Source organism: Enhydra lutris, unplaced genomic scaffold, assembly GCF_002288905.1.
Source record: "Enhydra lutris kenyoni isolate GAN:26980312 unplaced genomic scaffold, ASM228890v2 scaffoldscaffold35, whole genome shotgun sequence".
Taxonomy (NCBI): Eukaryota; Metazoa; Chordata; class Mammalia; order Carnivora; family Mustelidae; genus Enhydra; species Enhydra lutris.
In genome coordinates, this window is record NW_019154119.1 from 4,292,936 (window position 1) to 4,320,354 (window position 27,419).

Consider the following 27,419-nt stretch of genomic DNA (forward strand, 5'->3'; position numbering starts at 1 on the left):
TCTTTTTTTTTTTTTTAAAGATTTTATGTATTTATTTGAGAGAGAGAGAGCACATGAGTGAGGCGAGGGACAGTGGGAGAAGCAGACTCCCCACTGAGCAGGGAGCCCAAGGCGGGGCTCAATCCCTGGGAACTCCAGGATCATGATCTGAGCCCAAAGCAGACACTTAACTGACTGAACTCCCCAGGCACCCCATCAACTCAGGTCTTGATCTCAGGGTCATGAGTTCAAGCCCTGCGCTAGGCTCCATGCTGGGCATGGCACTTACTTAAAAATTAAAAAGAAGTCTCCCAAACAAAATCCAAAGAAGTTCATGGCCACTAAACCAACCCAGCATGAAATATTAAGAGGGACTCTTCAAGTAGAAAGGCAAAAAATGACAGTATGAGGGCAGGAAACACAAAAGCAGTAAAAATGAATGTTTCCATAAAACCCAGTCAAGGAACTCGCAAAATAAAAGGGTGTATAAAATATGACACCATATACTTAAAACATGGGGAGGAGACAACTCCAAAAAATAGATAAGGGAAAAAACTTCCAAATTCGTTCTAAAAAGCCAGCATTACCCTGATTCCAAAACCAGATAAAGGCACCACAAAAAGATAACTATAGGCCAATATCTCTGGTGAACATAGATGCAAAAATCCTCAACAAAATATTAACAAACCAAATCCAACAATACATTAAAAACATTATTCACCACGATCAAGTGGGGTTTATTCCTGACATACAGGTTGACGAACAGACATGTGAAAGATGCTCATCCTCACTTATCAACAGGGAAAAGCAAATCAAAAGTACAGTGAGATACCACCTCACAACGTCAGAATAGCTAAAATTATAACAACATAGGAAACAATAGGTGTTGGCGAGGATATAGAGAAAGGGAAACACTCTTACACTGTTGGTGGGAACACAAACTGGTGTAGTCACTCTGGAAAACAGTATGGAGGGTCCTCAAAAAGTAAAAATAGAACTACCCTGAGATCCAGCAATTGCACTACTGGGTATTGACCCAAAGGATAGAAAACCATGAGGGGTGTATGCACCCCTATATTTACGGAGTTACAGCAGCATTAATAGCCAAGATATGGAAGCAACCCAAGTATCCCTTGATAAATGAATGAATAGAAGATGTGGTGTGTAAGAGTGTGTGTGTGTGTGTGTGTGTGTAATGGAATTATTACTCAGCCATAAAAAAAGAATGAAGTCTTGCCATTTGCAACAACATGGATGGAGCAAGAGAGTATAACGTTAAGTGAAATAAGTCAGAGAAAGACAAATGCCATAGGATTTCACTTATATGTGGAATTTAAGAAACAAATGAGCAATGGGGTGGGGGAAAGAGAGAGAGAGAGACAACCCAAGAAACAGTTACCAGAGGGGAGGTGGGTTACAAGATGGGCTAAATAGGTGATAGGGATTAAGGAGAGCACTTGTCAGGATGTGCACTGGGTGATTAAAATACTTATTAAAAAATAAAAATTCTGGGGCGCCTGGGTGGCTCAGTGGGTTAAAGCCTCTGCCTTCGGCTCAGGTCATGATCCCAGGGTCCTGGGATCGAGCCCCGCATCGGGCTCTCTGCTCAGCAAGGAGCCTGCTTCCTCCTCTCTCTCTCTGCCTGCCTCTCTGCCTACTTGTGATCTCTGTCTGTCAAATAAATAAAATCTTTTAAAAAAATTAAAAAAAAATAAAAATTCTGTGGGAAAAAATCTTTGAAGTGGTTATCATAGGAAGAAAAATAGATAGATAAAATCTACTATTAGTAACACCTACTAGAAAATTTGGTTAGTGCACTGGGATGAGATTTTACTTTTTTATTTTTAAAGATTTTATTTATTTGTTTTTATGTGGGAGAGAGCACAAGAGCAGGATGAGGGGCAGAAGGAGAAGCAGGCCCCCCCGCTGAGCAAGAAGTCCAAAGTGGGGCTCAATCCCCACCTCTGGGATCATGACGTGAGCCAAAGGCAGGGACCAGCTTTTAAAAGTGGGGTGCTGGGGACCATCAGTTAGGCATCTGCCTTCAGCTCAGGTCATGATCCCACGATCCTGGGATGGAGTCCCCCGTCAGGCTCCCTGCTCAGTGGGAGTCTGTTTCTCCCTCTCCCTCGACCCCACCTCCCTGCCTGTGCACACATGTGCTTTCTCTCTAAATAAATAAAATATTTTTTTATTAATTTTTAAAAAGTGGGGTGCTATCCTACAGCTATGAATGGATTTTCTTATCAATTTCCTATATGTTGGGCTGTGGCTCAGTCCTTAGATGTCTGCCTTCAGCTCAGGTCATGAGCCCAGGGTCCTGGGATCGAGCCCCACATCCAGCTCCCTGCTCAGAGGGAAGCCTGCTTCTCCCTCTCCCACTCCCCCTGCTTGTGCTCCCTCTCTCGCTGTGTCTTCTATCAGATAAATAAATAATTTTTTTTAAAAAAATGGTATATCCTTTCCTAGAGGAAGATAAAAAAAAAAAAAAAAACCTAAGCTAAATCAACACTCTTAAAGTCAACTCCAGTCACTCTTGAGGTAGGCAATCACTGGACAATTAGAAGTCTCTAAAAACAAAGCCAGTGATCACAAAGTACTGGTCTTACACTGAAAAAGAGCTCTCTTCTCTTCATCCAGCTCTTTCTGTCTTCTAAACAGAGGATCACAAAATGAGGGGACTTTGAGGATCCTACTACAGTGTGTAGTAAGCTCTCTAAGTCCGTCTGAAGCTTTCAAGGAGTAAGGACGCATGAATAATGTCAATCCACATAGCAGGAAAAGAGTAAATGTCCTCTGTCTCACTTTAGGACATTTCACTGAGCCGTGAGTGGCTTACTGGAGGGAGGGCCGCCCAGAGAGAAGCGACATACTCTGTCAAGAGTTGCACCGCATCACTGCATCAGCCCATAAATATTGGCCGACGCCACGGTGTGCCACATCCCAGTGAGCTCCTGTCCTCAAGGATCTCTCAGTCTAGAATAGAAAGTCATACACAGTGACAATCTAGTCATGAGCGGGATCAGCTCAGGACGCTTTAGGAGCACAAGGCAGAATCTCTAGGTGGCCTGGAGGTAAGAGTGCTCCCAGGAGACCTGGCAACCAGTCTTTAGAGTCTGTCTGTTTCTGTCTGTGAGAACAGAAGGGCGGAGAACCTTGGCCTGGGTGAGTGTCAGGAGGCCGGGCTACAGAGGATGCTGAGAAAGGTGGTTTTCTCCCCCCTCCCCATTCCTGATTACAGACTTTAGACTAGGGGCCACTTTCCCCTTCTTCACTTCCCCCTGTACACCCGGCCCGATGCTGGTTCCCCAAGCATGTATGAGCTAAACAGGTGCTGAATAAGCGAGGCAGCAAAATGACTGACCAACACCACACCAGCAAGTCTCCCAGAGCCAAAAGAACCTTATCTTCATAACAATGATCTGCCTTGGTTTTCTGGAAGAAGCAAAACAAACTACTTCCCTCTTCAGAGCCACACATATTTTGTTAATGACTTCTAATACCAGGTGGCTACTTTTGCTACGCAGGAGTAAAAACTGAAAACTACATCTCAAAATTTTAACTCTACATTGGTGAGTTTGAAACATGAAGATTCATTACCAGCCCAACTACTGGTTCTCTGGGCAACCTTCCCAGCACCCCTCCTTCCACCTTCCACAGAAAGGAGCTCTGCCTCTTGGGCCAGTGCCCCCTGCACCATGACACCTGTCACACCCCACTGCACTTGCTGTCATGTCTCCCTCCTGGGCTTCCAGTTTGCTGAATGGGAGTGGAGGAACACACACATGTAAATTCCCCAGTAGGTGAAATTACTGTAGGTTTCTGTTCTAAAACTCAGAGGAAATGCTTCTGTAGATTTTTAAATGAATACAGAGTAATTACAAGACTTCGAAAATGACTAGGTTCTCCGCCAACCCCAGAGCTTCTAAGAATGAATGAGTGAATGAATCTTACTTACCCTTGATAATTTGGGTCCTTTTTTGTCATGTAAAAAGTCCTGCATACTTTAGGATCACAAAGGTCTCCAAATACAATTTACTTTAGAAAAAAACAAAAATACACCTAAGAGCAAATCACTTCATACAGCGGTGTTTTGCAAGATTCAAAAATGCCAAATGCTTTATTCTGCTTTCATATAAAATTATAGATTCAAAGGGTAAGAAGGAACCTGAGAAGTAATTTAGACGGCACGGACAGCCCACCACCTTCCGAGAGAAGTAATCATCAAGCTTTAGTCTGAAGTCATCAACTAGCCTTAGCCTGAGAACTTTCTGCTCCACCAGGAAAGCACTTTGGTCATTCTAACCACTGGTTTGTCCTCAGACTGAGCTGAAATCTGCCTTGTCACTGCCCTGGGCAGATACCAGTTCTCTAGCAGGAGCAACACAAAATTTATCTACCCATCACCCACAGGCCAGCCTTTTAAATATTTAAAGATCTCATTCCCTCTCCTGTCCTCTCTTCCTCAGGCTAAGTTACCCCGTATCCCTTCCCACTTTGCCTCCCTCGAAGTGTCATCAAGCCTCCACCCTCTTCTAAAGGTTCTGCAACTGGTGAAGGTCTCCTCAATAGTGTGAATCCGGAGTGACAGGAGAGCAAGGGGGGACTTTGATGCTTCCCACTCCAAGTACCACCTCCCTTCATACAGCCTGAGAGCCCAGATGTTTTCTTAGAAGTCAGCTCCCACAGTCCACTCACACTGATTTTACAGTCATTTAAAACCACGCACACTGGGTGCCTGGGTGACTCAGTGGGTTAAACCCTCTGCCTTTGGCTCAGGTCATGATCTCAGGGTCCTGGGATCGAGCCCTGCATCGGGTTCTCTGCTCAGCAGGGAGCCTGCTTCCTCCTCTCTCTGCCTTCCTCTCTGCCTACTTGTGATCTCTGTCTGTCAGATAAATAAATAAAATCTTAAAACAAACAAACAAACAAACAAACAAACCATGCACACTTATGGGGCACCTGGGTGGCTCAGTCGGTTGAGTGTCAGCCTTTGGCTCAGGTCATGATCTCAGGATCCTGGGATTGAGCCCTGAAGTCGGCCTCCTTGCCCAGCAGGAGGTCTGCTTCTTCTACTCCCTCAGCCTCTCCCAACCCCCTCTCATGCTTTTGTATGCTCTCAAATAAATAAATGCTCTCTCTCAAATAAGTAAAATCTTTAAAAGAAAACAAAACCTCGTATTTCAACACATGCCTTTTTTTTTTTTAAGATTTTATTTATTTATTTGAGGGAAACCTGGGTGGCTCAGTCGTTAAGTGTCTGCCTTTGGCTCAGGTCATGATCCTAGGGTCCTGGGATCAAGTCCCACATCGGGCTCCTTGCTCAGTGAGGAACCTGCTTCTCCCTCTGCCTGCTGCTCTCCATTTGTGCCCTCTCTTTCTTTCTCTGACAAATAAATAAAATCTTTAAAAAAAAAAAAAAAGATTTTGTTTGTTTATTTGAGAGAGAGAGAGAGAGCATGAGCTAGGTGAGGGGCAGAGGTACAGACTCCCCACTGAGCAGTGAGCCTGACTCAGAGCTCAAGCCCAGGACCCTGAGATCATGATCTGAGCTGAAGGCAGATGCTTAATCAACTGAGCCACCCCAGCCCCCCAACATCCTTTTTCTAAGGCATGGCTTCACAGCTTCCCCATCCTATACTTCTGCATTCACATTTCTGGGCACAATTGTAAGACTGTGCAATTTGGTTCTGACACTGAGCTCTGCCCCTTAGAGTGCTTAGGAAGAAGTATTTAATGTTCACATCCAGAAATTTTGCTCAGCAAATAAATACTCTGACATTCCAGGCAAACTACTCTAGATCTATAGTAAATGCCTGGAAATCTAGGCAGACCTAAATTCCAAAGGAGGGTCCTGACCTCAAAGCTAAAACAGAAAAAAATCTTCAAAAGCAGAAGTCAAAATGTTATTGTTTTGTAGAGCCAAACTGAAGAACAGTGTGTAGAAACCAGTGGTCCCTCCTAATTCAACAGCCATGGAATCCCTTTCTCCCTTGCCCTCTTCCTACTCAAGAGATTGGAAAGCCACACATTCTCTTTCCTGGCCCTCCTTCTAGCTAGCTCTTGTGATGTGACCCAGTTATGGATAAAACGACCTAAGCAGAAATCTGCTAGGAGCTTCTGGGAACTCCTTCTGCTTCCAGATCAAAGGATCAGGTGTAAGAAAAGGGTATGCTGGCACCATTCCTTACCCCTTCTTCCTACTTGAGCACAGATCTAACACCTGAAGTTGTGAGGAACCAAATGTGCTTACAAATGTAAGAATGAGGGGCGCCTGGGTGGCTCAGTGGGTTAAGCCTCTGCCTTCAGCTCAGGTCATGGTCTCAGGGTCCTGGGATTAAGCCCGACGTCAGGCTCTCTGCTCAATGGGGAGCCTGCTTCCCTCTCTCTCTCTCTGCCTGCTTCTCTGCCTACTTGTGATCTCTCTCTCTCTCTGTCAAATAAATAAATTAATTAAATTAAATCTTCAAATGTAAGAATGATGAGGAAAAACTGAAAATATTAAGGATAGCAGCAAAGAGCTACAGGAAAAAACTGGGGTGACTAACATTGTTTTGCTGTCAGAAACCATCATAAGACCACCTAACCCTCAACTTCTTAGTTAAAAATAAATTTCCTTATGGTTTAGGCTACTGCTATTCTCTTTATATTTACCTAAAAACATTCCTGATAAATCTAGTTCCAAATAAATATTTCTATTTCCTCCTTCTGAAACCCCAAGTTTAAAAATATAGTAGGCTGTATTATAATTCCATGAATTCATCATAAATACAAAAATAACATTAGAACTGTTTGCATAACCAGTGAAAATGTTGGCTTGACTCTATAAATTATACTTTATTAAAAAAAAACCCACAGTACTCTTTTATTGGTATTCTGTAAAAAATATTCAAAATTCTCTTTCATTTTTTCCAACTGTCTGTATGAAATTACTTTGTCTATAATTCTCTGAAGAGGCTCTGCAACATTTTTCAACCCATTTCTTACGTAACATCTCTTTTCTTCTTTGCTTAAAAATATCCAGATGCTAAAAATATGTATCTAATCTCTAATCAGAGGATACAAGGAAAACACATTATTAAGAAGTTTTCCACTTATTGGGGTGCCTGGGTGGCTCAGTGGGTTAAGCCTCTGCCTTTGGCTCAGGTCATGATCTCAGGTCCTGAGATCGAGCCCCGCATCGGGCTCTCTGCTCGGTGGGGAGCCTGCTTCCCCCTCTCACTCCGCCTACTTGTGATCTCTGTCTGTCAAATAAATAAATAAAATCTTTAAAAAAAAAAAAGAAGAAGAAGAAGTTTGCCATTTACCATCATTTGAATAAGGGCAGAAAACACTTGCTCCCACTCCTAAGCCCTCGATATTTTCGGGTTGCAAGGTCTGAGCATGAGATAACTAAAGAACACAGTGAAGTTCAGGAAGAGAACCTGAGAGCACAGGCAGGAGGAACCCAGGGAAAGTTCTAAACTAGAAGTGTGCCTTCAGGTTACACCACAGCCAAACCATTCCTAACTCACCCAACTCCTGCTTCTTTTTAAGGATTTCAAAGCTTTCCTGTCACCCACGGCATGTCCCCAGGCTTCATCATCAGTAAAGTCTACAACAAAATTGGTAGAGTAAAAAGGGCACTAGACCTGCTCCAGCACCACTCTCTGAATCTATAGAAGGAGACCAATCCCATCTACCTCTTTTGATGTGCAAATGAGAATATATGTGAACTTCCTCTATAAATTACAAACATCAAAGGACCATTTTAACACCAAATTTCAATCTCTCTCATTAAAATTAAAACTTCTTTGGGGTGTGTGTGGGGCTCAGTGTGTTAAGCATCTGACTCTGGGTTTGGCCTCGGTTCCTGATTTCTTGGGTTGTGAGACTGAGCCCCTGGTAGGGCTCTGTGGGGAGTCTGCTTAAAGATTCTCTCCCACTGCCCCTCCTCCTACTCTCTCTCTCTAGAATAAATAGATCTTTAAAATTAAACTTCTTTAAGTTTATTGGGGTGCTTGTGTGGCTTAGTCGGTTAAGCGTTCAACTCTTTTTTTTTTTTTTTAAAGATTTTATTTATTCATTTGACAGAGAGAGAGAGATCACAAGTAGGCAGAGAGGCAGGCAGAGAGAGGGAGAAGCAGACTCCCCGCTGAGGAGAGAGCCCGATGCGGTGCTCGATCCCAGGACCCTGGGATCATGACCCAAGCCGAAGGCAGAGGCTTTAACCCACTGAGCCACCCAGGCACCCCAAGCGTTCAACTCTTGATTTCAGCTCAGGTCATGATCTTAGGGTCCTGAGATCCAGCCCAGCATCTGGCTCCACGCTCAATGCGGAGTCTGCTTGAGACTCTCTCCCTATGCCTTTCGCCCCCACTCACACTCTCTCTCTCTCTCTCTCTCTCTCTCGCTCCCTCCAAAATAAACAAATCTTGGGGCACCTGGATAGCTCAGTCAATCAAGCATCTGCCTTCAGGTTGTGAGCCCTGAGTCCTGGGACTGAGCCTGACATTGGGTTCTCCGTTCAGTGGGGACCCTGCTTCTCCTCTGCCTCTGCCTGCCACTCCCCCAGCTTGTGCGCTCTCTCTCTCTAATAAATAAATTTTTTAAAAAAATTTTAAATAAATAAATAAATCTTTTAAAAATTTTATCTCTCCTTCCCTTTGCCCCTCCCCATCATACTCTCTTAAAAAAGAAAGAAAGGGAGGGAGGGAGGGAGGAGGAAGGGAGGGAAGGAAGGAAGGGAAAGGAAAGGAAAGGAGAGAGAGAGAAAGAAAGAAAGAAAGAAAGAAAGGAAGGAAGGAAGGAAGAAAGAAAGAAAAGGAAGGAAGGAAGGAAAGAAAGAAAGAAAGGGAGAGAAAGAAAAGAAAAGAAAGAAAGTCCTTTAAATTTATTAATTTCATAGTAACTCTCAGGACTGATTGTCATTACCCTTAAATACCATTTCGGGTGGTTTTACGTAGCCCCATTGTGATGTGGGAACATATGAGAAAGAGATTTAGTTTGAGTCGGAAAGAATTTCTATTCAGTACCAGAACAAAGAAGGGAAGCAGTTAGAACAATCTCTCAGATCCCTTACGGGCAGATCTAGGAATCCTGACCTCTGAGTGAGCCTGCAAGGAGCTGGGCAGTCTCAGATCTATGCTGTATAAATAAACAAATCAGAGGAGGCTCCTTCTCCCAGCAGAATGAGTCTCTGTGACACAGTAACATCCTCTTGGCCATGCACCACTCTTGTTTACCTGGACACTTAGAATCCACAGCCTGTAGTCAACTCTCACCTTTACAACGTAATTTTCTCTAAATAATATTGCACGGACAGCTTCAGCAATGTCTTCTCTAGCTAATGCCTAAAATTACAGAACTGAGTATTCGGATGTAAATCCTAAAGAAACCAACCAGAATCACAAAACCCATTTTATTTTATCAATAGTTTTACTGTGTATCTACTGCCTGTTACCTCAAAGACTATTTTATAACTTTTTATTAAGGTAATTTTCAAACATGATTCTCTGTGAACCCATCACCCAGGTTCAGTAATTATCAACTCAAGGAGTCAATCTTAGTTCATCTAAATCCTTGCTCACTCTCCCCGGCCTCCCTACCCAGATTATTCTGAAACAAATCTCTTACACGTCATACCATTAAATCATATTTTTGAAGTGCTTAGAAAGCTTACTAATTAAAGGGATCCTCTATAAAATGAATCCTCTTTTCAGGCATTCACTAGGCATGTTTTAAAGGGCCCTTGAAGTTTCTGACTTCTGCTGGTTCTCTTTTTAAGTCAAAACCTCTTTTTAAGTAAAAAAGAGCCAGGTAGTGGCAGCTCCTGGCCTAGGACCAAGATTATCTTACATCTAGAGACTTGCTGCTTCCATTATGAGTTTGGGTAAAACTGACGCACTTAAACCTCACCTTAGGGTTTTTCATTTGGATCACTATGAACTGCTTTTCCAGCTTTTATGCTTATAGGACTAAGTAGGAACAAATGGGAAGGTGATAAAAATCCAGTATCTGGAAGAGAAATGCTATGCCTAAAAGAATTAGTGTAAAAAGATCCAGGTTCTTAAAACTATATTATTCCATCTTTGGTTCTGCCACAGTGAATGCATCAAAACAAACTAACCCCCAAACTCAAGTAACAAATCTGTGAATAAGAGAGACCTCGAAAAGGAGAGTTGTAGTTTTATCCATACATTTAACAGCTACAAATGAAATCTAAAATAATATTCAGATAGCTATTTGGGTCTTCAAAATAAAACTCTCTTGGTAATATAAGCAGAATCTTGCTTTAAAGCCTTCTTATTCTAAGACAGCAATTAAGGGGACCCTGGTTGGCTCAGTCGGTAAAACATCTGCCTATGGCTCAGGTCATGATCCCAGGGTCCTGGGATTGAGCCCTGCCTCGGGTTCCCAGTTCTGTGGGAAGTCTGCCTCTCTCTCTCCCATTCTCCCTGCCTGTGTTCCCTCTCTAGCTGCCTGTTAAATAAATAAAATCTTAAAAAAAAAAAAAAAAAGACAGCAATTGAAAAATCATGTAAAATAATTAAATATTTTCCCCTGATGCTATAAACTTAAATCAATCTATTTGAAGTAGAAACATCTATTTTGACAAATGTCTTGGAAAACCACATTTTTTAGCCATCCTATTAATATTAGTAATAAATGTTATAAATACTATTGATCACGTGTCCAACTTTTGAACCACCTTTTTAAAGGAAATAAAGTTTTTGCTTTCAATAATTACTTCGTCATTTTGCCAGAAAACATAAGGAAGTTTAATGATTTCTGGCAGCATTTGTGAGACCCCCAGTTTTCTGTGTGCATACACACCAATGCTAAAAGTCTCACCGCTCTTAACTGCTACCATGGCAAAAAAAAAAAGGAAGTATCCACCAGCTTTTCTTTACAGTGAGACAAATTATAGAATCGTATAAAATAATGAAACTTCATGAGGAAATCATTGCTTTAGGGCTCCTGAGTTGCTCAGTAGGTTAAGCCTCTGCCCCCGGCTCAGGTCATGATCTCAGGGTCCTGGGATCAAGTCCCACATCAGGCTCTCTGCTCAGCGGGGAGCCTGCTTCCCCCTCTCTCTCTCTGCCTGCCTCTCTGCCTACTTGTGATCTTTGTCTCTCAAATAAATAAATAAAATCTTTTTTTTAAAAAACAATCATTGCTTTACCATACCCTTAAGTATCAGAATTCCCTGGGGCACGCAGCCACAGCTGGCCGGCCAACTGAACCACACTCTTGGCCACCTTTGATCCTGGATCATTCATTCCCATTCACAGAAATTTTTCTCTGCCAGGAGCTGTTCTAGTTCTGGGGACTACAGCCATGACTCAGACAAAATAGCTCTCAAGGGATTTATGTCCCATCACCCAAATGACTTACATCCCAAAACACCACGTTCCTTTACCTCCATGAAAGCAACTAACTCTGTCTCAGGCCGTTCTTTCAATTTTTCTGTCCTGTAATGTTCACCATAGTTAGGCACTTTCTTGGAAGCCATGGATAATAGGATCCCTGAGGGAAGAGAGAGTAATCGAAGAGACTTCGCAAGACAGAAAGCAATTTGAGTTCTGAGTAAAACAAAACAGAAATCCATGGCGCCCTAGAGCCTGTTTCCAAAGGGGTGATTATGCCTCCCCCACATGTGGCCGCCGGGTCCTCCTGGCTGGCAGGCCTGGGCCAACACCCACCCCTGTCACCGTGGAGGACCCCCACCCTCACCCCCACTCCCTGACCACCACCCCCAAGACCTAGGGCCTCCCCACAGGCTTCTTCCCCCCTTGGTGGAGTGCCTGGCTGGCTAACCCACTAACCCACCTCCAGCAGGTGACCAGTGACCTAGAGGATTAAGGGAGGGAAAAGGGAACGTCCTTTTCAAACCAAACTAAAGCACTGGGCTGAAACCGGAGCCCATTTCCCTGGAAGCCCCTGTCCCAGTAAAGGCCAGTCAAGTGTGGGGGAGGTCAGGGAGGAAGAGGGTCTGCGAACATGGGGCCTTCAACTGCCCAATCCAACGCTACCTTATATTTTGTTTCAAATTAGTTGACGTCTTATAAATTCATACTACAGAGAATATACAGTTTTCCTATATGAACTAGGGCTACAATTAGGAGAGGGATGATTTTTAGTGTCCCCTTTGCCTAAGGAAAACAAAATCCTGTCATCTTCCCCTGACTGGGGATCACACTCAACATGAGCCAAAGGGTGACACACAGAATCAGAATCAGCAAGTGGGTAATCATACTCAAAATGAATTCTTAAATTTTCTGAAGTCTGTTAGAAAAACCTGGGGAAGTGTGCCTGAGTGGCTCAGTCAGTTAAGGGTTAGCCTTCAGCTCAAGTCATGGTCTCTGGGTCCTGGGGCTCCCTGCTCCAATGGGAGCCTGCTTCTCTGTCTGTCCCCTGCTCCTGCTAATAAACAAATAAATAAAATGAAAGAAAGGGAAAAAGAGAGAGAAAGATAAAAAGAAAGAAAGAGAGGGAGGGGAAGGCAGGAAGGGAAGGAGGGAGGAAGGGAGGGAGGAAGAAAGAAGAGAGAGAGAAAGGAGGGAGGGAGAGGAGGGGAGAGAAAAGGAAGGGAAGGGAGGGGAGAGGAGGGGAGGGGAGAAGAGATAAAACAGGGGGAGAATGTGAGGCAATGGGTTTTAAGGGTACCTGATGGGAGGGACTATACCTACGTTGATTCAGGAAAGATCAAGTGAAGTGAGACAGGCACTCAGTAAGGTAGCTATCATTATTTTTATTGGATCTTTCAGGCAATATTTAACATCTACAGAAAATACATTGGTAATGACCATCAATACATGGTATTGTGATTCCTTAACTATCAGATAGACACTGAACTCAGAAGGTAAGTGGTTGAGCGCCTTCCTTGGTCCTCACCATGAGAGAGTCCCACAGGCAGATGACTTCCTCCGGAGCAGCCTTCTTTTGTGTCCCTCACCAATCAAGGATCAGGGTGTACACTCCTTGGTTGCTAAAACCTTTTAAAGGTGACAGAAAAGAAGAGTTACGTGTGATACAGGAATGGGGAGCCTACAAAAGCAGAAAGAGTTCCTCAGCCCAGCAGAGCTGAGCCCCCCTGAAGCCTTGTCCTTCCAGAGCTGAGTGACTCCTCTCTCAGGCAAAGACCCACCTAAACCCACCTCAGCCTCTCCTCACTCTCTCTGGATTCAAAACATGCAGAGATTTGGGGACAAGCCAACCCTATTATGGGGTGGAGGGGTAGATCACTGATGTGTGACAGGAGTTGAGGGACCCCCCCCCCCATGGTCCTACTTTCAGACTGTCAGGATGTCTGGAGTACTAATTTACACTAGGATTATGGTGATTTAGAAAATACTACCTTCCTTTCTTCCCTTTTTTCAAAACTCTGAATCTTGGTCCTCTACCTTCACTGTCAACCGACAGATGACTTTCTCACTTGAGTAATGAAGTGAACAGAAATAAACAATGTTCCTTCACAAAATTCACCAAGCTACATCCATGTACTCTGCCTCTATTTGGGTCCAGAATCCCACCTCTTTACAGGTAAAAGGGGGTAGAGAGGATAGAGGAATGGATTTTGGGGGGAGGAGTGTTTTAACTAGAAAAGTCAGAGAAGGCTTCTCTGAGGAGATATTTGTGCAGAGGTCACCCAGGTCTGGGTGAACTGAGGAAGTGAGACATGGAGAAATCTGGAGAAAGAATGTTCCTGGTAGAAGGAATGACAGAAGCAAAAGTGTGAGATGGGAGCAAAGTTGGTATGTTCAGAAAACAATAAAAGGGGGTGCCTGGGTGGCTCAGTGGGTTAAAGCCTCTGCCTTAGGCTCAGGTCATGATCTCAGGGTCCTGAGATCGAGCCCTGCATTGGGCTCTCTGCTCACCAGGGAGCCTGCTTCCCCCTCTCTCTCTGCCTGCCTCTCTGCTTACTTGTGATCTCTGTCAAATAAATAAATAAAAATCTTTAAAATAAAATAATAATTATTATTATAAAATTTTTAATTTTTAAAATTTTTTTACTTTGAAGTTGGTGAGTTTTATATCTACAAATTTTTATAAAAAAGAAACCCAAATAAATAGCATTACCTAGCTTTAATATTAGTTTCATTTGTTATTGCTTTGCTGCTTAATCGAACAGCTGAGTGGGGTTCTTTCAGAGTAAATGTCTGCCTCACAGAGTTGTCCGTTGTGTCTTCCTAAGGAAGGTCTAACTGTCAAAGACAAATATGCTTTCCCAACCCCTGATGCCGTAACAGGGATGTTTCCCTAAGTCACAATCTAACCCACCTCTTTTCCAGAGGGAAGCTCAGAGATTTAAGCCTCTAGTCTACAATATAGGCCCTCCGGTACCCAAATACGCAATATTCTCCTCCATAGCTGGGTTCCACTCTGTTAGAAGAGATATTTGAGAACAAAAGCCCTCCTTTTATATCATACATAGAAATTAAGTAGGATTTAAATGTTTACTATCCTAAAACCTGACCCCAACAGATCCATGAGACCGTGGCCGTTAGGGATTGGAGAGACACTTACTCTTTTGAAACCTAGGATTCAAGAGTGATTCTGACTCATTCCATCTTTTAAGGCCTTTAGCTACCAAGTGAACAGGGCTTACTTTCAATACTTCTATTATCCTTGAATTTAAACTCCCATTCAAAAAGCAGCCAATTATTAAACTACCCCTCTAGGACACTGAGAAGCTCACAGTGTCCACCTCCATCTCTAACAGTCATCTGTTTCTACAATTAGTCATTAATCATTTTTTCTGCCCATGGCAGCATCAATCATCTCTAAAAAGCCCTCTGGCTTTGGCCACACTGCATTTATCCATCAAATTCTGAGCCTACTCAGAAAAAGGAAAGGGCACTGCAACTTACCTTGGGGCTTTTTAGGAACAGAGAATTGTACATCATACAAGCTCATTTTTCTTCTGCTTTGCTAGGTTTTTAAATTATTTTTAATATTTTCTATTACTATCAACAGCTTTACTGAGGTGTAATTTACACACCACACAATTCACCCATTTTAAGTATAGAAATCAATGATTATTAGTGTATTTAGAACTGTCCAACCAACACCATGATCTAATTTTAGAAAGTCTAAAAACCTCATTTACAATCACTGTCCATCCCCAACCCTAGGCCTAGCCTAACAACAGTCTACTTCCTGTCTCTATAGATTTCTCTTCCTGGACATAGAATTATACAGTATGTGGTCTTTTGTGGCTGTCCTCTCCCAGAGAATAGTTTTGAGCTTCAACCATTTCATAACATGTATCAGTACTTCTCTTCCTTTTAATCACCAAATAATACTCCAGGTATAGATATGGCACATTTTTTTTACCCACTCACCAGCTGATGAGTATCTGGGTTGTTTCCACTTTTTGGCTATTGTGACTAATACTGCCATGATCACTCATGCGGACGTATGTTTCCACTTCTCCTGGGTAGGAGTTGAATCGCTGGGTCACAGGGTCATTTAATGTTTCACATTTTGAGAAACTGCCCAACCCTTTTCCATAGTTGCTGCACCACTTTACATTCCCTGCAATAGCCGCTGCGGGATCTCATTAGTTTTAATCAGCTAGTTAAACAGATTATGTAACTATACAGAGAAATCTCTTCTTGAATTCCATAAGTAGGCAATTGAGAGGATCCCTCTGTCACACGTAGTACATACTACCACTCTCCTCGTAATATCGCTTCGTTCTCAGTGTACCTACTATCCACCAAAACTAGTCCAAAATTCCATTTTTCTGCTCCAATTCCAATTAAAAAAAATCTCCTAAACTTTGAGTTGTTAACAGTCTATCTTCTGTCCCTGCTTGTTATTTCTGAATGTGTTAGCAATTTGTTCTTTAAAACCAGAGTTAAGGAGCGCCTGGGTGGCTCGGTAGGTTAAAGCCTCTGCCTTCGGCTCAGGTCATGATCTCAGGGTCCTGGGATGGAGCCCTGCTCGGACTCTCTGCTCAGTGGGGAGCCTAATTCCTCCTCTCTCTCTGTCTGCCTCTCTGCCTACTTGTGATCTCTGTCAAATAAATAAATTTTTAAAATCTTTAAAAAAAATAAAATAAAATAAAACCAGAGTTGAAGCAAGTCACCACCTCATCCCAACACAGAGGCAGGAGGTGCCCAAGGTCGTGCCACAGGAGCATGGTGTATGCCTCAGCACCATTCCAGCAACTTAAAAGGATGGCAGGGGATGGAAACACAGCCAAATATCTTTGAAAAAAGCAAAGCTATGGAAAAACAGACTTACTTGGAAATAACTGCTTTTTCTTCTTGCTGAGCCTCCACAGAATGAGGAACTCTTGTCAAGGGTTTCATATCAAAACTACAATCGTTAAAATTCATTTTCACTTTTAACCTTTAACAAAATAACATGGTGTGAGGATGTTTTTGAAAACAAAACTATCTTATATTTATACAGAAATTATTGTTATATATTGACCACTATGTACGTTGTCCAAAAGACCATTATTTCAAACTAGTATACATTCTTGAGTATTTAAGAGCTACTGAAACTGACACCCCTGAGTGGTTCAGTTGGTTAAGGATCTGACTCTTGGTTTCAGCTCAAGTCATGATCTAGGGGCCTTGAGACCCAGCCCTTTATCTGCTTCCCCTCTCTTTCACCCTCTGCCCCTCTCCCTGCTCCTGTACTCTCTCTCTAGAATAAATAAATCTTAAAAAAAATTTTTTTTTCTCTTCCTCTCCATTTGTCTCTCCCCCACTCTCCCTCTAAAAAATAAAAATAAAAAGATATAAGGTCTAATATATGTCTAATTTGAGCCCAGAAGCAGAATGGAACAAATAAAGAAAAAGCAATCAAGAGATCATTGCTGTGAATTTTCAAGACTGATGAAAAATGAACACAGAGATCCAGGAAGCACAATATATACTAACAGACTAAATAAAAAGAAATCTATACCTAGAAACCTCTAGTAAGAGTGCAGAATACTAAGACTGGGGCACCTGGATGGTTCAGTCAGTTAAGGGTCTGCCTTTGGCTCTGGTCATGATCCTGGTCCTGGGATCGAGCTCCGTGTTGGGCTCCCTGCTCAGTGGGAAGCCTGCTTCTTCCTCTGCCCCTCCCCCTGCTCATGCTCTCTCTCTCTCGCTCACTCTAACAAAATCTTTAAGAAAATAAAAATAAAATTTTTAAAAAGAACCTTAAAGACAAAGATTTTATAAGCAGCCATGGAGAAAGGATGAAAATCAGAGTAACAGCAGACCTCTCATAAACAACAGAAACAAAAACAAGCAGCATATGTTTAAAGCATTAAGAGAAAATAAATGCCAACCTAGAATTTTGTACTCAGCAAATTATCTTTAAAGAACAAGAATAAAGGGGAACCTGGGTGGCTCAGTCATTAAGCGTCTACCTTCAGCTCGGGTCACGATCCCAGGGTTCTGGGATCGAGCCCCGCACTGGGCTCCCAGCTCAGTGGGAAGCCTGCTTCTCTCTCTCTCTCTCTCTCTCTGTCAAATAAACATATAAAATCTTAAAGAAAAGAAAAAAAAAAAAGACTGCAGACCAACTAAAATGATTGCCAGCGGCCACCAGTAACTAGGAAAGAGGCAAGGAAGGAGCCTCCCCTAGAGTCTTCATAGAGGGAATGGCACTGCTGACTTCTTGATTTTATACTTCCCACCCCCGGAACTGAAGAAAATACCCAGTTTGTGGTACTTTATTACAACTGCCTTAGGAAACTAATATGTAAGATAATATTTCTCAAAACTGACTTCCTCTCGTGGCGCCTGGGTGGCTCAGTCATTAAGTGGCTGCCTTCAGCTCAGGTCATGATCTCAGGGTCCTGCGATTGAGTCCCATGTCATGGGGAGCCTGCTTCTCCCTCTCTCTCTGCCTGCTGCTTCCCCTACTTGTCCTCTCTCTCTCTGTCAAATGAATAAATAATATCTTAAAAAAAAAAACTGATTTCCTCTCTTTTCCCTGGCCCTCCAAATCTGGCCACCAAAATCTAAAATTCCTTTGTTTTACCACATCAGTCTCTTCATTTCATTGCTTTTGCCACCATCCTGAGACCTTTATCAAAACAACATAGATCCTTATAAAACTTCAATGTTCTCCAGCTTCCAGTCCAATCTTATCTCTAATCTGTCATATACAGCATATGCCAGAATGAAGTTTCCAGCATTTCATGCTCTCCTCAACTATCCTCAATGACTCCCCATTCATGATAAAATCCCAATTTTTAAGCTGGCATTAAAGGCTTTCCACAAAATCGCTCCAAAGTAGTTTCACAGACTCACCCAATGACTAAGTCATCCACTTAGTCATTTCACACACAACTAGACAGTTGCAAACTTTATGATAAGTGAAAAGTACATGTGTGTCAAGTGATGGGACAAAAGAGAGACTGGACCATACTGACTAGTATAAGGAGGTGGATTAGACATATTTTACTTCAAGATTATTTTTTTTAGATTTATGTAAGCAATCTCTACACCCAACGTGGGGCTCAAACTGACAAATTTGAGATCAAGAGCCACATGCTCTACCAACTGAGCCAGCCAGGTGCCCCAACTGGGAATATTTGATAGAGGAAGGGTTAAAGTGGCATTTGATAGTCTTCGAAACAGTGTTTTCCTCAGAAAAGACCGGTCATAGAGCAGAAGACCACAGAAAGGATGTGACAAGGATGCTCAGGAAGAGACCAAGAGCTTCAGGTAAAAATCCAGGGAAACCACCCATTTCCCTGGATTCTTTCCTACTGCAAAGCAAAAGCCTAAAGCTGCTGGGAAGAGGGAAGTAAATTCTACCCCCCAACCCTCCCCCGCCCAGAACAATAAGCCAAGATACGCTGCTTCTGGAAGAGAAGTACAGGCAAAACCTGTTTGCCTATGGAGAAGTAAGAGGGGTACACCTAAGACCAAGGCAAGGATCCAGTGCTACTAGGATAAGGATAGAAGTAAAAATCCTCTGTTCCACAGAAAGAGACAAGAAACCACTTTAGGTCCAGAATCCTGTACCTATACCAAGCAGAGATCTGCTACTATTGGAAAAGGGGCAGGAAACTCACCCAAGAACAACCACACAAGAGTTTGGCTGCCACAAGGAGAAGGGAAAGGAACTCTAAGAACATGCTATTCCTGAGGCCCAAGGATATACAGCATGCCTTAAACTGTGGCAGGATAAGGAAAACAGAAAAAAATTCCTCTGCTCCCACTATGAGCCTAGCAATATAGGCAACAGCAGTATACTTCTGGGAATGAAGCAAAAACATGGGAGAGACTCACCCCACACCTCCCCCACACAACTCTGTGAAGCAGGCTTACAGAAATAGCCAAAAACTGATAGGGGAGATGAAATGCTTGAGAAAACCCTTCTGGCAAGCCAGCCCCTACCCGAAGCACAAGGTAAGAGCAGCCCAACACTAAAGGCATTTGAAGCCTCCTGTGCACTAAAAGTAACAATAGCAACAGTAATACCTAAACCCAGCTGAACTTCTGACTAGATGAACCCAATTCTCCACACTAATGCTTGACAGAAGCAAAGGCATATCTGTTTCTAGACATAGTCAGTCTATATTGTTCTACCTCTATTTCCTGGTATTCAATAAAAAATGACAAGACATGGAAGAAAAAAGGCCGGACAAAAGAACCTCAAATATCTAGCATTTAATAAAAAATTATAAGACACGGGGTGGCGGGGTGGGCAAGACAAAAAAATAATCCATTGTCAAGAGTGAAAATAATCAGTAGAACCACATTCAGAAATGACCCTAGCATGGGACCTATCAAAGAATTTAAAATAACTATGACTAATATGTTAAAGAATCTAATGGAAAAGTGAACCTGTATAAATGGGAGAGTTTCGGAGGTGCCTGGGTGGCTCAGTGGGTTAAAGCCTCTGCCTTCGGCTCAGGTCATGATCCCAGGGTTCTGGGATCGAGCCCCGCATCGGGTTCTCTGCTTAGTGGGGAGCCTGCTTCCTCCTCTCTCTCTGCCTGCCTCTTTGCCTACTTGTGATCTCTGTCTGTCAAATAAATAAATAAAATCTTTTAAAAAAATAAAAAATAAAAAAAATAAATGGGAGAGTTTCAAAAGAAATGAAAACCATGTGAAAAAAATCAAATGGAAATGCTAGAAATAAAAATCACATCAGAGACAAAGAATTCCACTGATGGGCTGATCAAAAGATGGGACACAGGGGCACCTGGATGGTGCCATCAGCACAGATCATGATCTCAGGGTCCCGGGATGGAGCCCTGTGTTGGGCTCCCTGCTCAGTAGGAACCTGCTTCTCCCTCTCCTCTCTGATCTCATGCTCTCTGTCACTATCTCTGTCTCTGGCGCGCTCTCTCTCTCTCTCTCTCAAAATAAATAAAATCTTTAAAAAAAGAGAGATGAAACACAGCTGAGGAAAGGCTCAGAGAACCGAAAGATAGGTTAGTAGAAACTGTCCAACTGAAATATAAGCAGAAAAAATATTTTTTTTAACAGAAAAGAACAAAATAAGAGCTACAGAGCTATGAGACAATACCAAATAGTCTAACATATATATATATTGGAGTCTCGGGGGCACCTTCAAGGCTCACTCGTCAGGTGTCTGCCTTCGGCTTGGTCATGATCCCAAGGTCCTGAGATGGAGTCCCACATTGGGCTCCTTGCTCAGCAGGGAACCTCCTTCTCCCTTTCCCTCTGCCCCACCCCCCTACCAGTGCTCTTTCTCTTGTGTGCTCTCTCTCAAGTAAAAGTCTTTTTAAGGGGCACCTGGGAGGCTCAGTGGGTTAAGCCTCTGCCTTCAGCTCAGGTCATGTTCTCAGGTTCCTGGGATCGAGCCCCGAATTGGGCTCTCTGCTCAGTGGGGAGCCTGCTTCCCTCTCTCTCTGCCTGCTGCTCTGCCTGCTTGTGGTCTCTCTCTCTCTGTCAAATAAATAAACAAAAATCTTTAAAAATTTTTTTTAAAAATCTTAAAAAAAACATAATAATAGGGGCACCTGGCTGGGATCAAGCCCCCCATCGGGCTTCCTGCTCAGCAGGGAATCTGCTTCTGCCTCTCCCTTTGCCTACTGCTCTCCCTACTTGTGCTCGCTCTCTCTGTCAAATAAATAAAATCTTTAAAATAATAATGATAATAATAATAATAATAATAATAATAATTGGAGTCTCAGAGAGAAAAGAAAAACAAAGAATGGGGCATAAGAAATAATTGAAGCGAGGGGTGCCTGGGTGGCTCAGTGCGTTAGGCCTCTGCCTTCGGCTCAGGTCATGATCTCAGGGTCCTGGGATCAAGCCCCGCATCGGGCTCTCCGCTCAGGAGGGGGCCTGCTTCCCCCTGCCTCTCTACCTACTTGTGATCTCTCTGTCAAATGAATAAATAAAATCTTAAAATAATAATAATAATAATTGAAGTGATAATGGCCTATTTTCCAAAAAAAAAAAAAAAGAAAGTTGTCAAACAACAGATACAAGAATCTCTGAGAACCCTAAGCAGGATAAACAGAAAGAAAGGGGACACATACGCACACACACACACACTCAGACACATCACAATCTAGCTATTGAAAAGCAAGGAGAAAATCTTCGAAAGTGCCCAAGAAAAAACGAAACATCAAAAATAGGAATAAAGAATTACAGATTTCTCATTGAAAAATGAAATTTTTTAAAAATCAGAATTATGACAAAATTTTTACCACTGTCTCAAGAACAGTTTCAAATTCCAAAGGTTCTATAATTTCTATTATATTAACCATTACCTGCTCCTTTTACAAAATTCACTTTCTATGTAAGTTGTAGGCAGCTTAAGCCACTCATTTGGAGTCATAAAGTGCCTTGAATTAGAAATTCTTGGGAATCTGGAATGCAGTTTGGCCTTTTCAATCTCTTTAAATTCTTTCATTGTATATATTTTGCCTGCAGGAAGATTAGTAACCTAAATTAGCACAATTAAATGCAACTCCCATTGTTCTTGGTTATAAAGTCACATAACAATTAGACACTAAGTACCAGTCTCACACTGAAGAAGAGTTCTTTTTTCATCATCTTTGTCATATTGTGCCTTTTTCAAAGGATCATGAAATGGTGGAATGGTAACCTACAAGAAAAACATGTCTTTTGAGGACAGGATTGCAGGTCTTTTTCAGTCTAAACTAAGCATCTGTGTATGGCTCTTAGGCCAGATGAATCAAGAATATAGTCTTGGGGTGCTCAGTGGCTCAGCTGTTAAGCGTCTGCCTTCAGCTCAGGTCATGGTCCCAGGGTCCTGGGATTGAGCCCTACATCGGGCTCCCTGCTCAGCAGGAAGCCTACTTCTCCCTCTCACACTCCCCTTGCTTGTGTTCCCTCTCTCGCTATGTCTCTCTCTGTCAAATAAATAAATAAAATTTTTAAAAAAAGAATAGTCTCTACATATTTCAGAGTAACCATTATATATATTTAACACATTACAATGAAATGAGGGCCCTCCATCATAGTTAACTCTAAATTTTTTTTTTAATTTTTAATTTATTTGGCAGAGAGAGATCAGAAGTGGGCAGAGAGGCAGGCAGAGAGAGAGAGCTGAGCGGAGAGCCCGATTCAGGACTTGATCCCAGGACCCTGAGATCATGACCTGAGCCGAAGGCAGAGGCTTAACCCACTGAGCCACCCAGGCGCCCCATAGTTAACTCTAATTTTAATAGCTTTTTCAGATCATTCTAATATGAATTGATCTGATTCAGATCAAATATTCTTCTTAGACAGTCTACCCAAATGCAGTAAGTGGTAGTTTCTTAAAGGTTACGATGTCCAATCTGAAACTGTATCAATAAATTATTCAAACTCAACTACACTAAAATCCATTGGCCTAGCTTGAACTTTGAATGGATCTTTTGTCTATGTCATGGGTTGACTATTTGGAAAAAATTATATCACTGAAGTATGTGAGATTTTCCAAATGTTAATACATTTCATTACACTATAATCACATTCATTAAAATCATTACCACTCTCATCAGAAAAGTGTTAAGGGCATTAGGAAGCCATCACACCCATGATGGTGAATATTTCTCAAAAATTCAAATTTTTGCTTAAAAATCCGTATTTTACTATTAGCAACAAATATTGTCAGCTGTTTTCCCTGAAGTGACAGACTTACTTTATTAAAATGTCTGCCAAACACCCAACACTTAATCACAGTTTGTAAGACATTCTTTCAAGTAAAAACAGTGTACCGTTAAAAAATAAAAATTAAATCAGTAGAGCTCACAAGTCATACAATCGTGCTGCATTTCAGTAGACAGCAGAAATGCTCTTTGCATACTTTCCATTTCATCACACAGAATATTAAAAAGATGTGTACTCAGGAGCAAGATTTAATAAAATTAGTAATTTTTAATGTTTGGTCAAGGACATTCTTAAGTGAAACTAGATTTTACTGTGAGTGCATGGCAATGAAGACGATAATGACCACGAGTTTGATTTGGTGACACCCATTTAATAAGAAGTTCTAAGGTACCAGCAGTTTTACCCACCACTGATTTTGCCCCATCAGAGCAAATGTCAACATTATGAAAAAGGCAAATGATATTCAGCACTATTATGAAAATACTCGGCCTTATAGACCCCTAACAGGCTTTCAGGGTTCTCAGAGGTCTATATTCCTCTTTGAGAACTGCTGCTATAACTTCAAATGCTCAGCTAAACTTAAAAGTCACCTATCACCTCATCATTTAGAAAGGCAGCATGGTAAAAGAACTTCAATTGGTTTGATCTGGTTTCAGGGCCGCCAGGGTGACTCAGTCCATTAAGCCTCTCGTTATTTCCGCTCAGGTCATGATCTTGGGGTCATGAGATCCAGCCCAGAGCTGGCTCCACACTCACTGGGGAGTCTGCTTGAGATTTTCTCTCTCTCCCTCTACCCCTCCTCCCTTTGGGGTAAGCATGCATGCTCGCTCTCTCTCTCTCAAATAAATAAAATACTTAAAAAAAAAAAAAAAAGATCGGATTTCAAATCCCAGTTCTGCCCTTTACTAGTTATGTTACTAGCTAGTTTATCTAAGGCTCTAGCTATAAAATTTCAGTTTAACTTTCACCTATTAAAAAAGGGACAATAACACATACACACAACCCAATTTAGCAAAACAAAAAAAACAAAAACCTGCTTTGTCTGCAAATGCCAGAAGTTTAAAATGTCTATGATTCAGGGGCACCTGGGTGGCTCAGTGGGTTAAAGCCTCTGCCTTCGGCTCAGGTCATGGTCCCAGTGTCCTGGGATCGAGCCCCACATCGGGCTCTCTGCTCAGCAGGGAATCTGCCTCCTCCTCTCTCTCTCTGCCTGCCTCTCTGCCTACTTGTGATCTCTATCTGTCAAATAAATAAATAAAATCTTTAAAAAAAATAAATAAATAAAAATAAAATGTCTATGATTCAAATGAGGTCTATGGCTCAAGGATTTTAATTTTGTTTAATAATATGCACTATTATCGGGGCGCCTGGGTGGCTCAGTGGGTTAAGCCACTGCCTTCGGCTCAGGTCATGATCTCAGGGTCCTGGGATCGAGTCCCGCGTCGGGCTCTCTGCTCAGCAGGGAGTCTGCTTCCCTCTCTCTCTCTCTGCCTGCCTCTCCATCTACTTGTGATCTCTGTCTGTCAAATAAATAAATAAAATCTTTAAAAAAAAATATGCACTATTATCAGCAAAAGTGTGGGAAGATGGACTTTCTGGTGGGGGTACAAATTTATACAGCCATCCTGGAGAACAATCTGGCAATATAAATCAAAATTATGCATAACCTTTAACTCAGCAATTCTACTTCTAGCAATTTACCTATGGAAAACCTTATGAAATAGTTACAGGTAAGTTCATCATAACATCATTTATAACAGCAATAGGTCAAAAATAATCTAAATGTTCACAGTAGGGAATATGTTTAAAAAAATGGTGGTATAGCAAGATACCATATATAGCTAGAAACACATCTACGCTTTGCTATTTACAGCTGTGTGACTCTGGAAAAGTAACTTAACCAATTTGTGTCTCACTTGCCTCATCTGCAAATTACATCACGTGGCAGCAGTGAAGATGAAAAAAAAAAAAAAAGTCCTAACATTTGGTTAAGCCCTCAGTGCAAGTTAATATTTTTTTTAAGATTTTTATTTATTTATTTGACAGACAGAGATCACAAGTAGGCAGAGAGGCAAACAGAGGGTTGGGGGGGAAGAAGGCTCCCCACTGAGCAGAGAGCCCGATGCGGGGCTCAATCCCAGGACCCTGAGATCACAACCTGAGCCAAAGGCAGAGGCTTTAACCCACTGAGCCACCCAGGCACCCCAAGATTTATTATTTGAGATGGGGAGAGTGGGGAGAGGGAAGAGAGAGAATCTCAAGCAGACTCCCCACTGACTGCGTAGCCCAACTCAGGGCTCGATCTCATGCCCTGAGATCATGAATGACCTGAGCAGAAATCAAGAGTCAGAGGCCTAACGGACTGAGCCACCCAGGCACCCCAGCTGTTATTAACAGAATATTATGCGATGATTAAAATTATGTATTTACATTTATTGACAAAGAAAGAAGCAAATCATAGAACTATTGAGGAAAAAAATGCAGATTATAAAACATAATGTGTGTTACAACAATTTGTAAAATAAAAATGTGTATATAAATCTACATATAGAAAGTAGTCTTGGCTATCCAGAAGGATATACCAAAAAATGTTAATAAGTTCATTCTGTGTAATGAAATCGTGAGGGTTTTTTTTTAAGATTTTATTTTGTTTGATTTATTTGAGAGAGAACAAGAAAGAGAGAGAGAGAGACAGAACATGAGTGGGAGAAGGAGGCAGAGACAGAGGGAGACACAGACTCCCCACTGAGAAGGGAGTCCCACACAGGGCTCCATCGCAGGACCCTGAGATCATGACCTGAGTCCAAGGCAGACACTTAACCAAATGAGCCACCCAAGTGCCCCTTAGACTGTTTTTTTAATTCTTTATTTAAAAATAGATTTTGATGGGGGGCACCTGGGTGGCTCAATCGGTTAAGCATCTAACTCCTGACTTCAACTCAGGTCATGATCTCAGGGTTGAGAGATTGAACCCTGCATCCATGCTGGGCAAGGAACCTGATTAAGATTCTCTCTCTCGGGGTGCCTGGGTGGCTCAATGGGTTAAGCCACTGCCTTCGGCTCGGGTCATGATCCTAGGGTCCTGGGATCGAGCCCCGCATAGGGCTCTCTGCTCAGCAGGGAGCCTGCTTCCTCTTCTCTCTCTGCCTGCTTGTGATCTCTGTCAAATAAATAAATAAAATCTTTAAAAAAAAAAAAAAGATTCTCTCTCTCTCAAAAAAAAACCTTTTTTTCATGTATCATGAAAATGGTATTAAATTTCTAACAAATTTTTAAAAGTCTATGAAATTTTAAAATATTACCTATTACCCAATTATTATACAGTATTTTCAAATTTTACAGAGGTTTAATTTACTTTGGACTTTGCTTTTTTATTCCTTTCTAAGATATGGAGATGGCAAACTATTCTTTTTTTTTTTTTAAAGATTTTATTTATTTATTTGACAGAGATCACAAGTAGGCAGAGAGGCAGGCAGAGAGAGAGGAGGAAGCAGGCTCCTTGCTAAGCAGAGAGCCCGATGCAGGGCTCGATCCCAGGACCCTGAGATCATGACCTGAGCCGAAGGCAGCGGCTTAACCCATTGAGCCACCCAGGCGCCCCTCGCAAACTATTCTTAAGATGTAACTGCATTCTTAGGGAATCACTAAATAACTACTTATATATTAGGGCTACTCAGAATAACCAACCACATAATACCAAAAATAAGAAATCTATCCTACCTTCAGAAAATTCAGGTCCTCTTTGCTCATATAAAAAGGATCATATTCTTTGGGATCATAATGTTCTATAAATACATTTCCCTATAGAAAGGAAATAAAACTACACATAACAAGAGGTGCACGATTAATTTTGAATGTTAACAAAACTCAAGAGTCACACAGTTGCATTCTTCTACTTCAAAACAGCATGAATGACAAATACAAAGGGGAAGGGAAGACCAAATTTGAAATTAAACTTAATGTAACCAAGTAATAACTATTATACTGACAGAAGGAATCCACTTAAAATTTGCAAGAATAACAAATGTTGGAACACTAACAGATTTGGAAATTTACTTTTAAATGCTTCCTAGTCAAACATCTTGATCTCTTAGAAATGCCAAAACAAATATTTTACAGTTTTGTAAATAATGGAGTTCTAGAACTATATATAAATATCCTGAACCTGGAGCCAAAATTTAATCGGTATATAAAATTAACAATTACATTTAAAAAGCAAAAAATACAGATTCTAATGTACACATTTAAATCCAGACCTAACCCTCTTCCCTCCATCCTTTCCACATACCCTGGATTTAAGAACAGTATACGCCATAACAGAGATTAATATAGAGTCAGAAGAGGCAGGCTGTTTGGATGATTATAAAGATAATCATAGCTTTAAACCAACTGAAA

General features: G+C 41.8%; 1 protein-coding gene across 4 annotated transcripts in view; it reads right to left on the minus strand.

The window, feature by feature from the left end:
- LOC111154053 (protein FAM228B-like) overlaps positions 1-27,419 on the minus strand; it is a 55,381-nt gene that overhangs the window by 20,838 nt on the left and 7,124 nt on the right. For 2 of the 4 annotated variants that reach the window (XM_022513413.1, XM_022513412.1), the window contains exons 4-7: positions 26,745-26,825; positions 21,927-22,014; positions 21,677-21,833; positions 16,213-16,320 (exon numbers count right to left, since the gene is read on the minus strand). In XM_022513413.1, coding sequence (XP_022369121.1) covers positions 16,213-16,320; positions 21,677-21,833; positions 21,927-22,014; positions 26,745-26,825 — 434 coding nt within the window. Of the gene's footprint in view, positions 1-12,692; positions 12,957-16,212; positions 16,321-21,676; positions 21,834-21,926; positions 22,015-26,744; positions 26,826-27,419 lie in introns of those variants that run through there. The other 2 variants (XR_002641053.1, XM_022513414.1) reach the window with 2 other exon arrangements.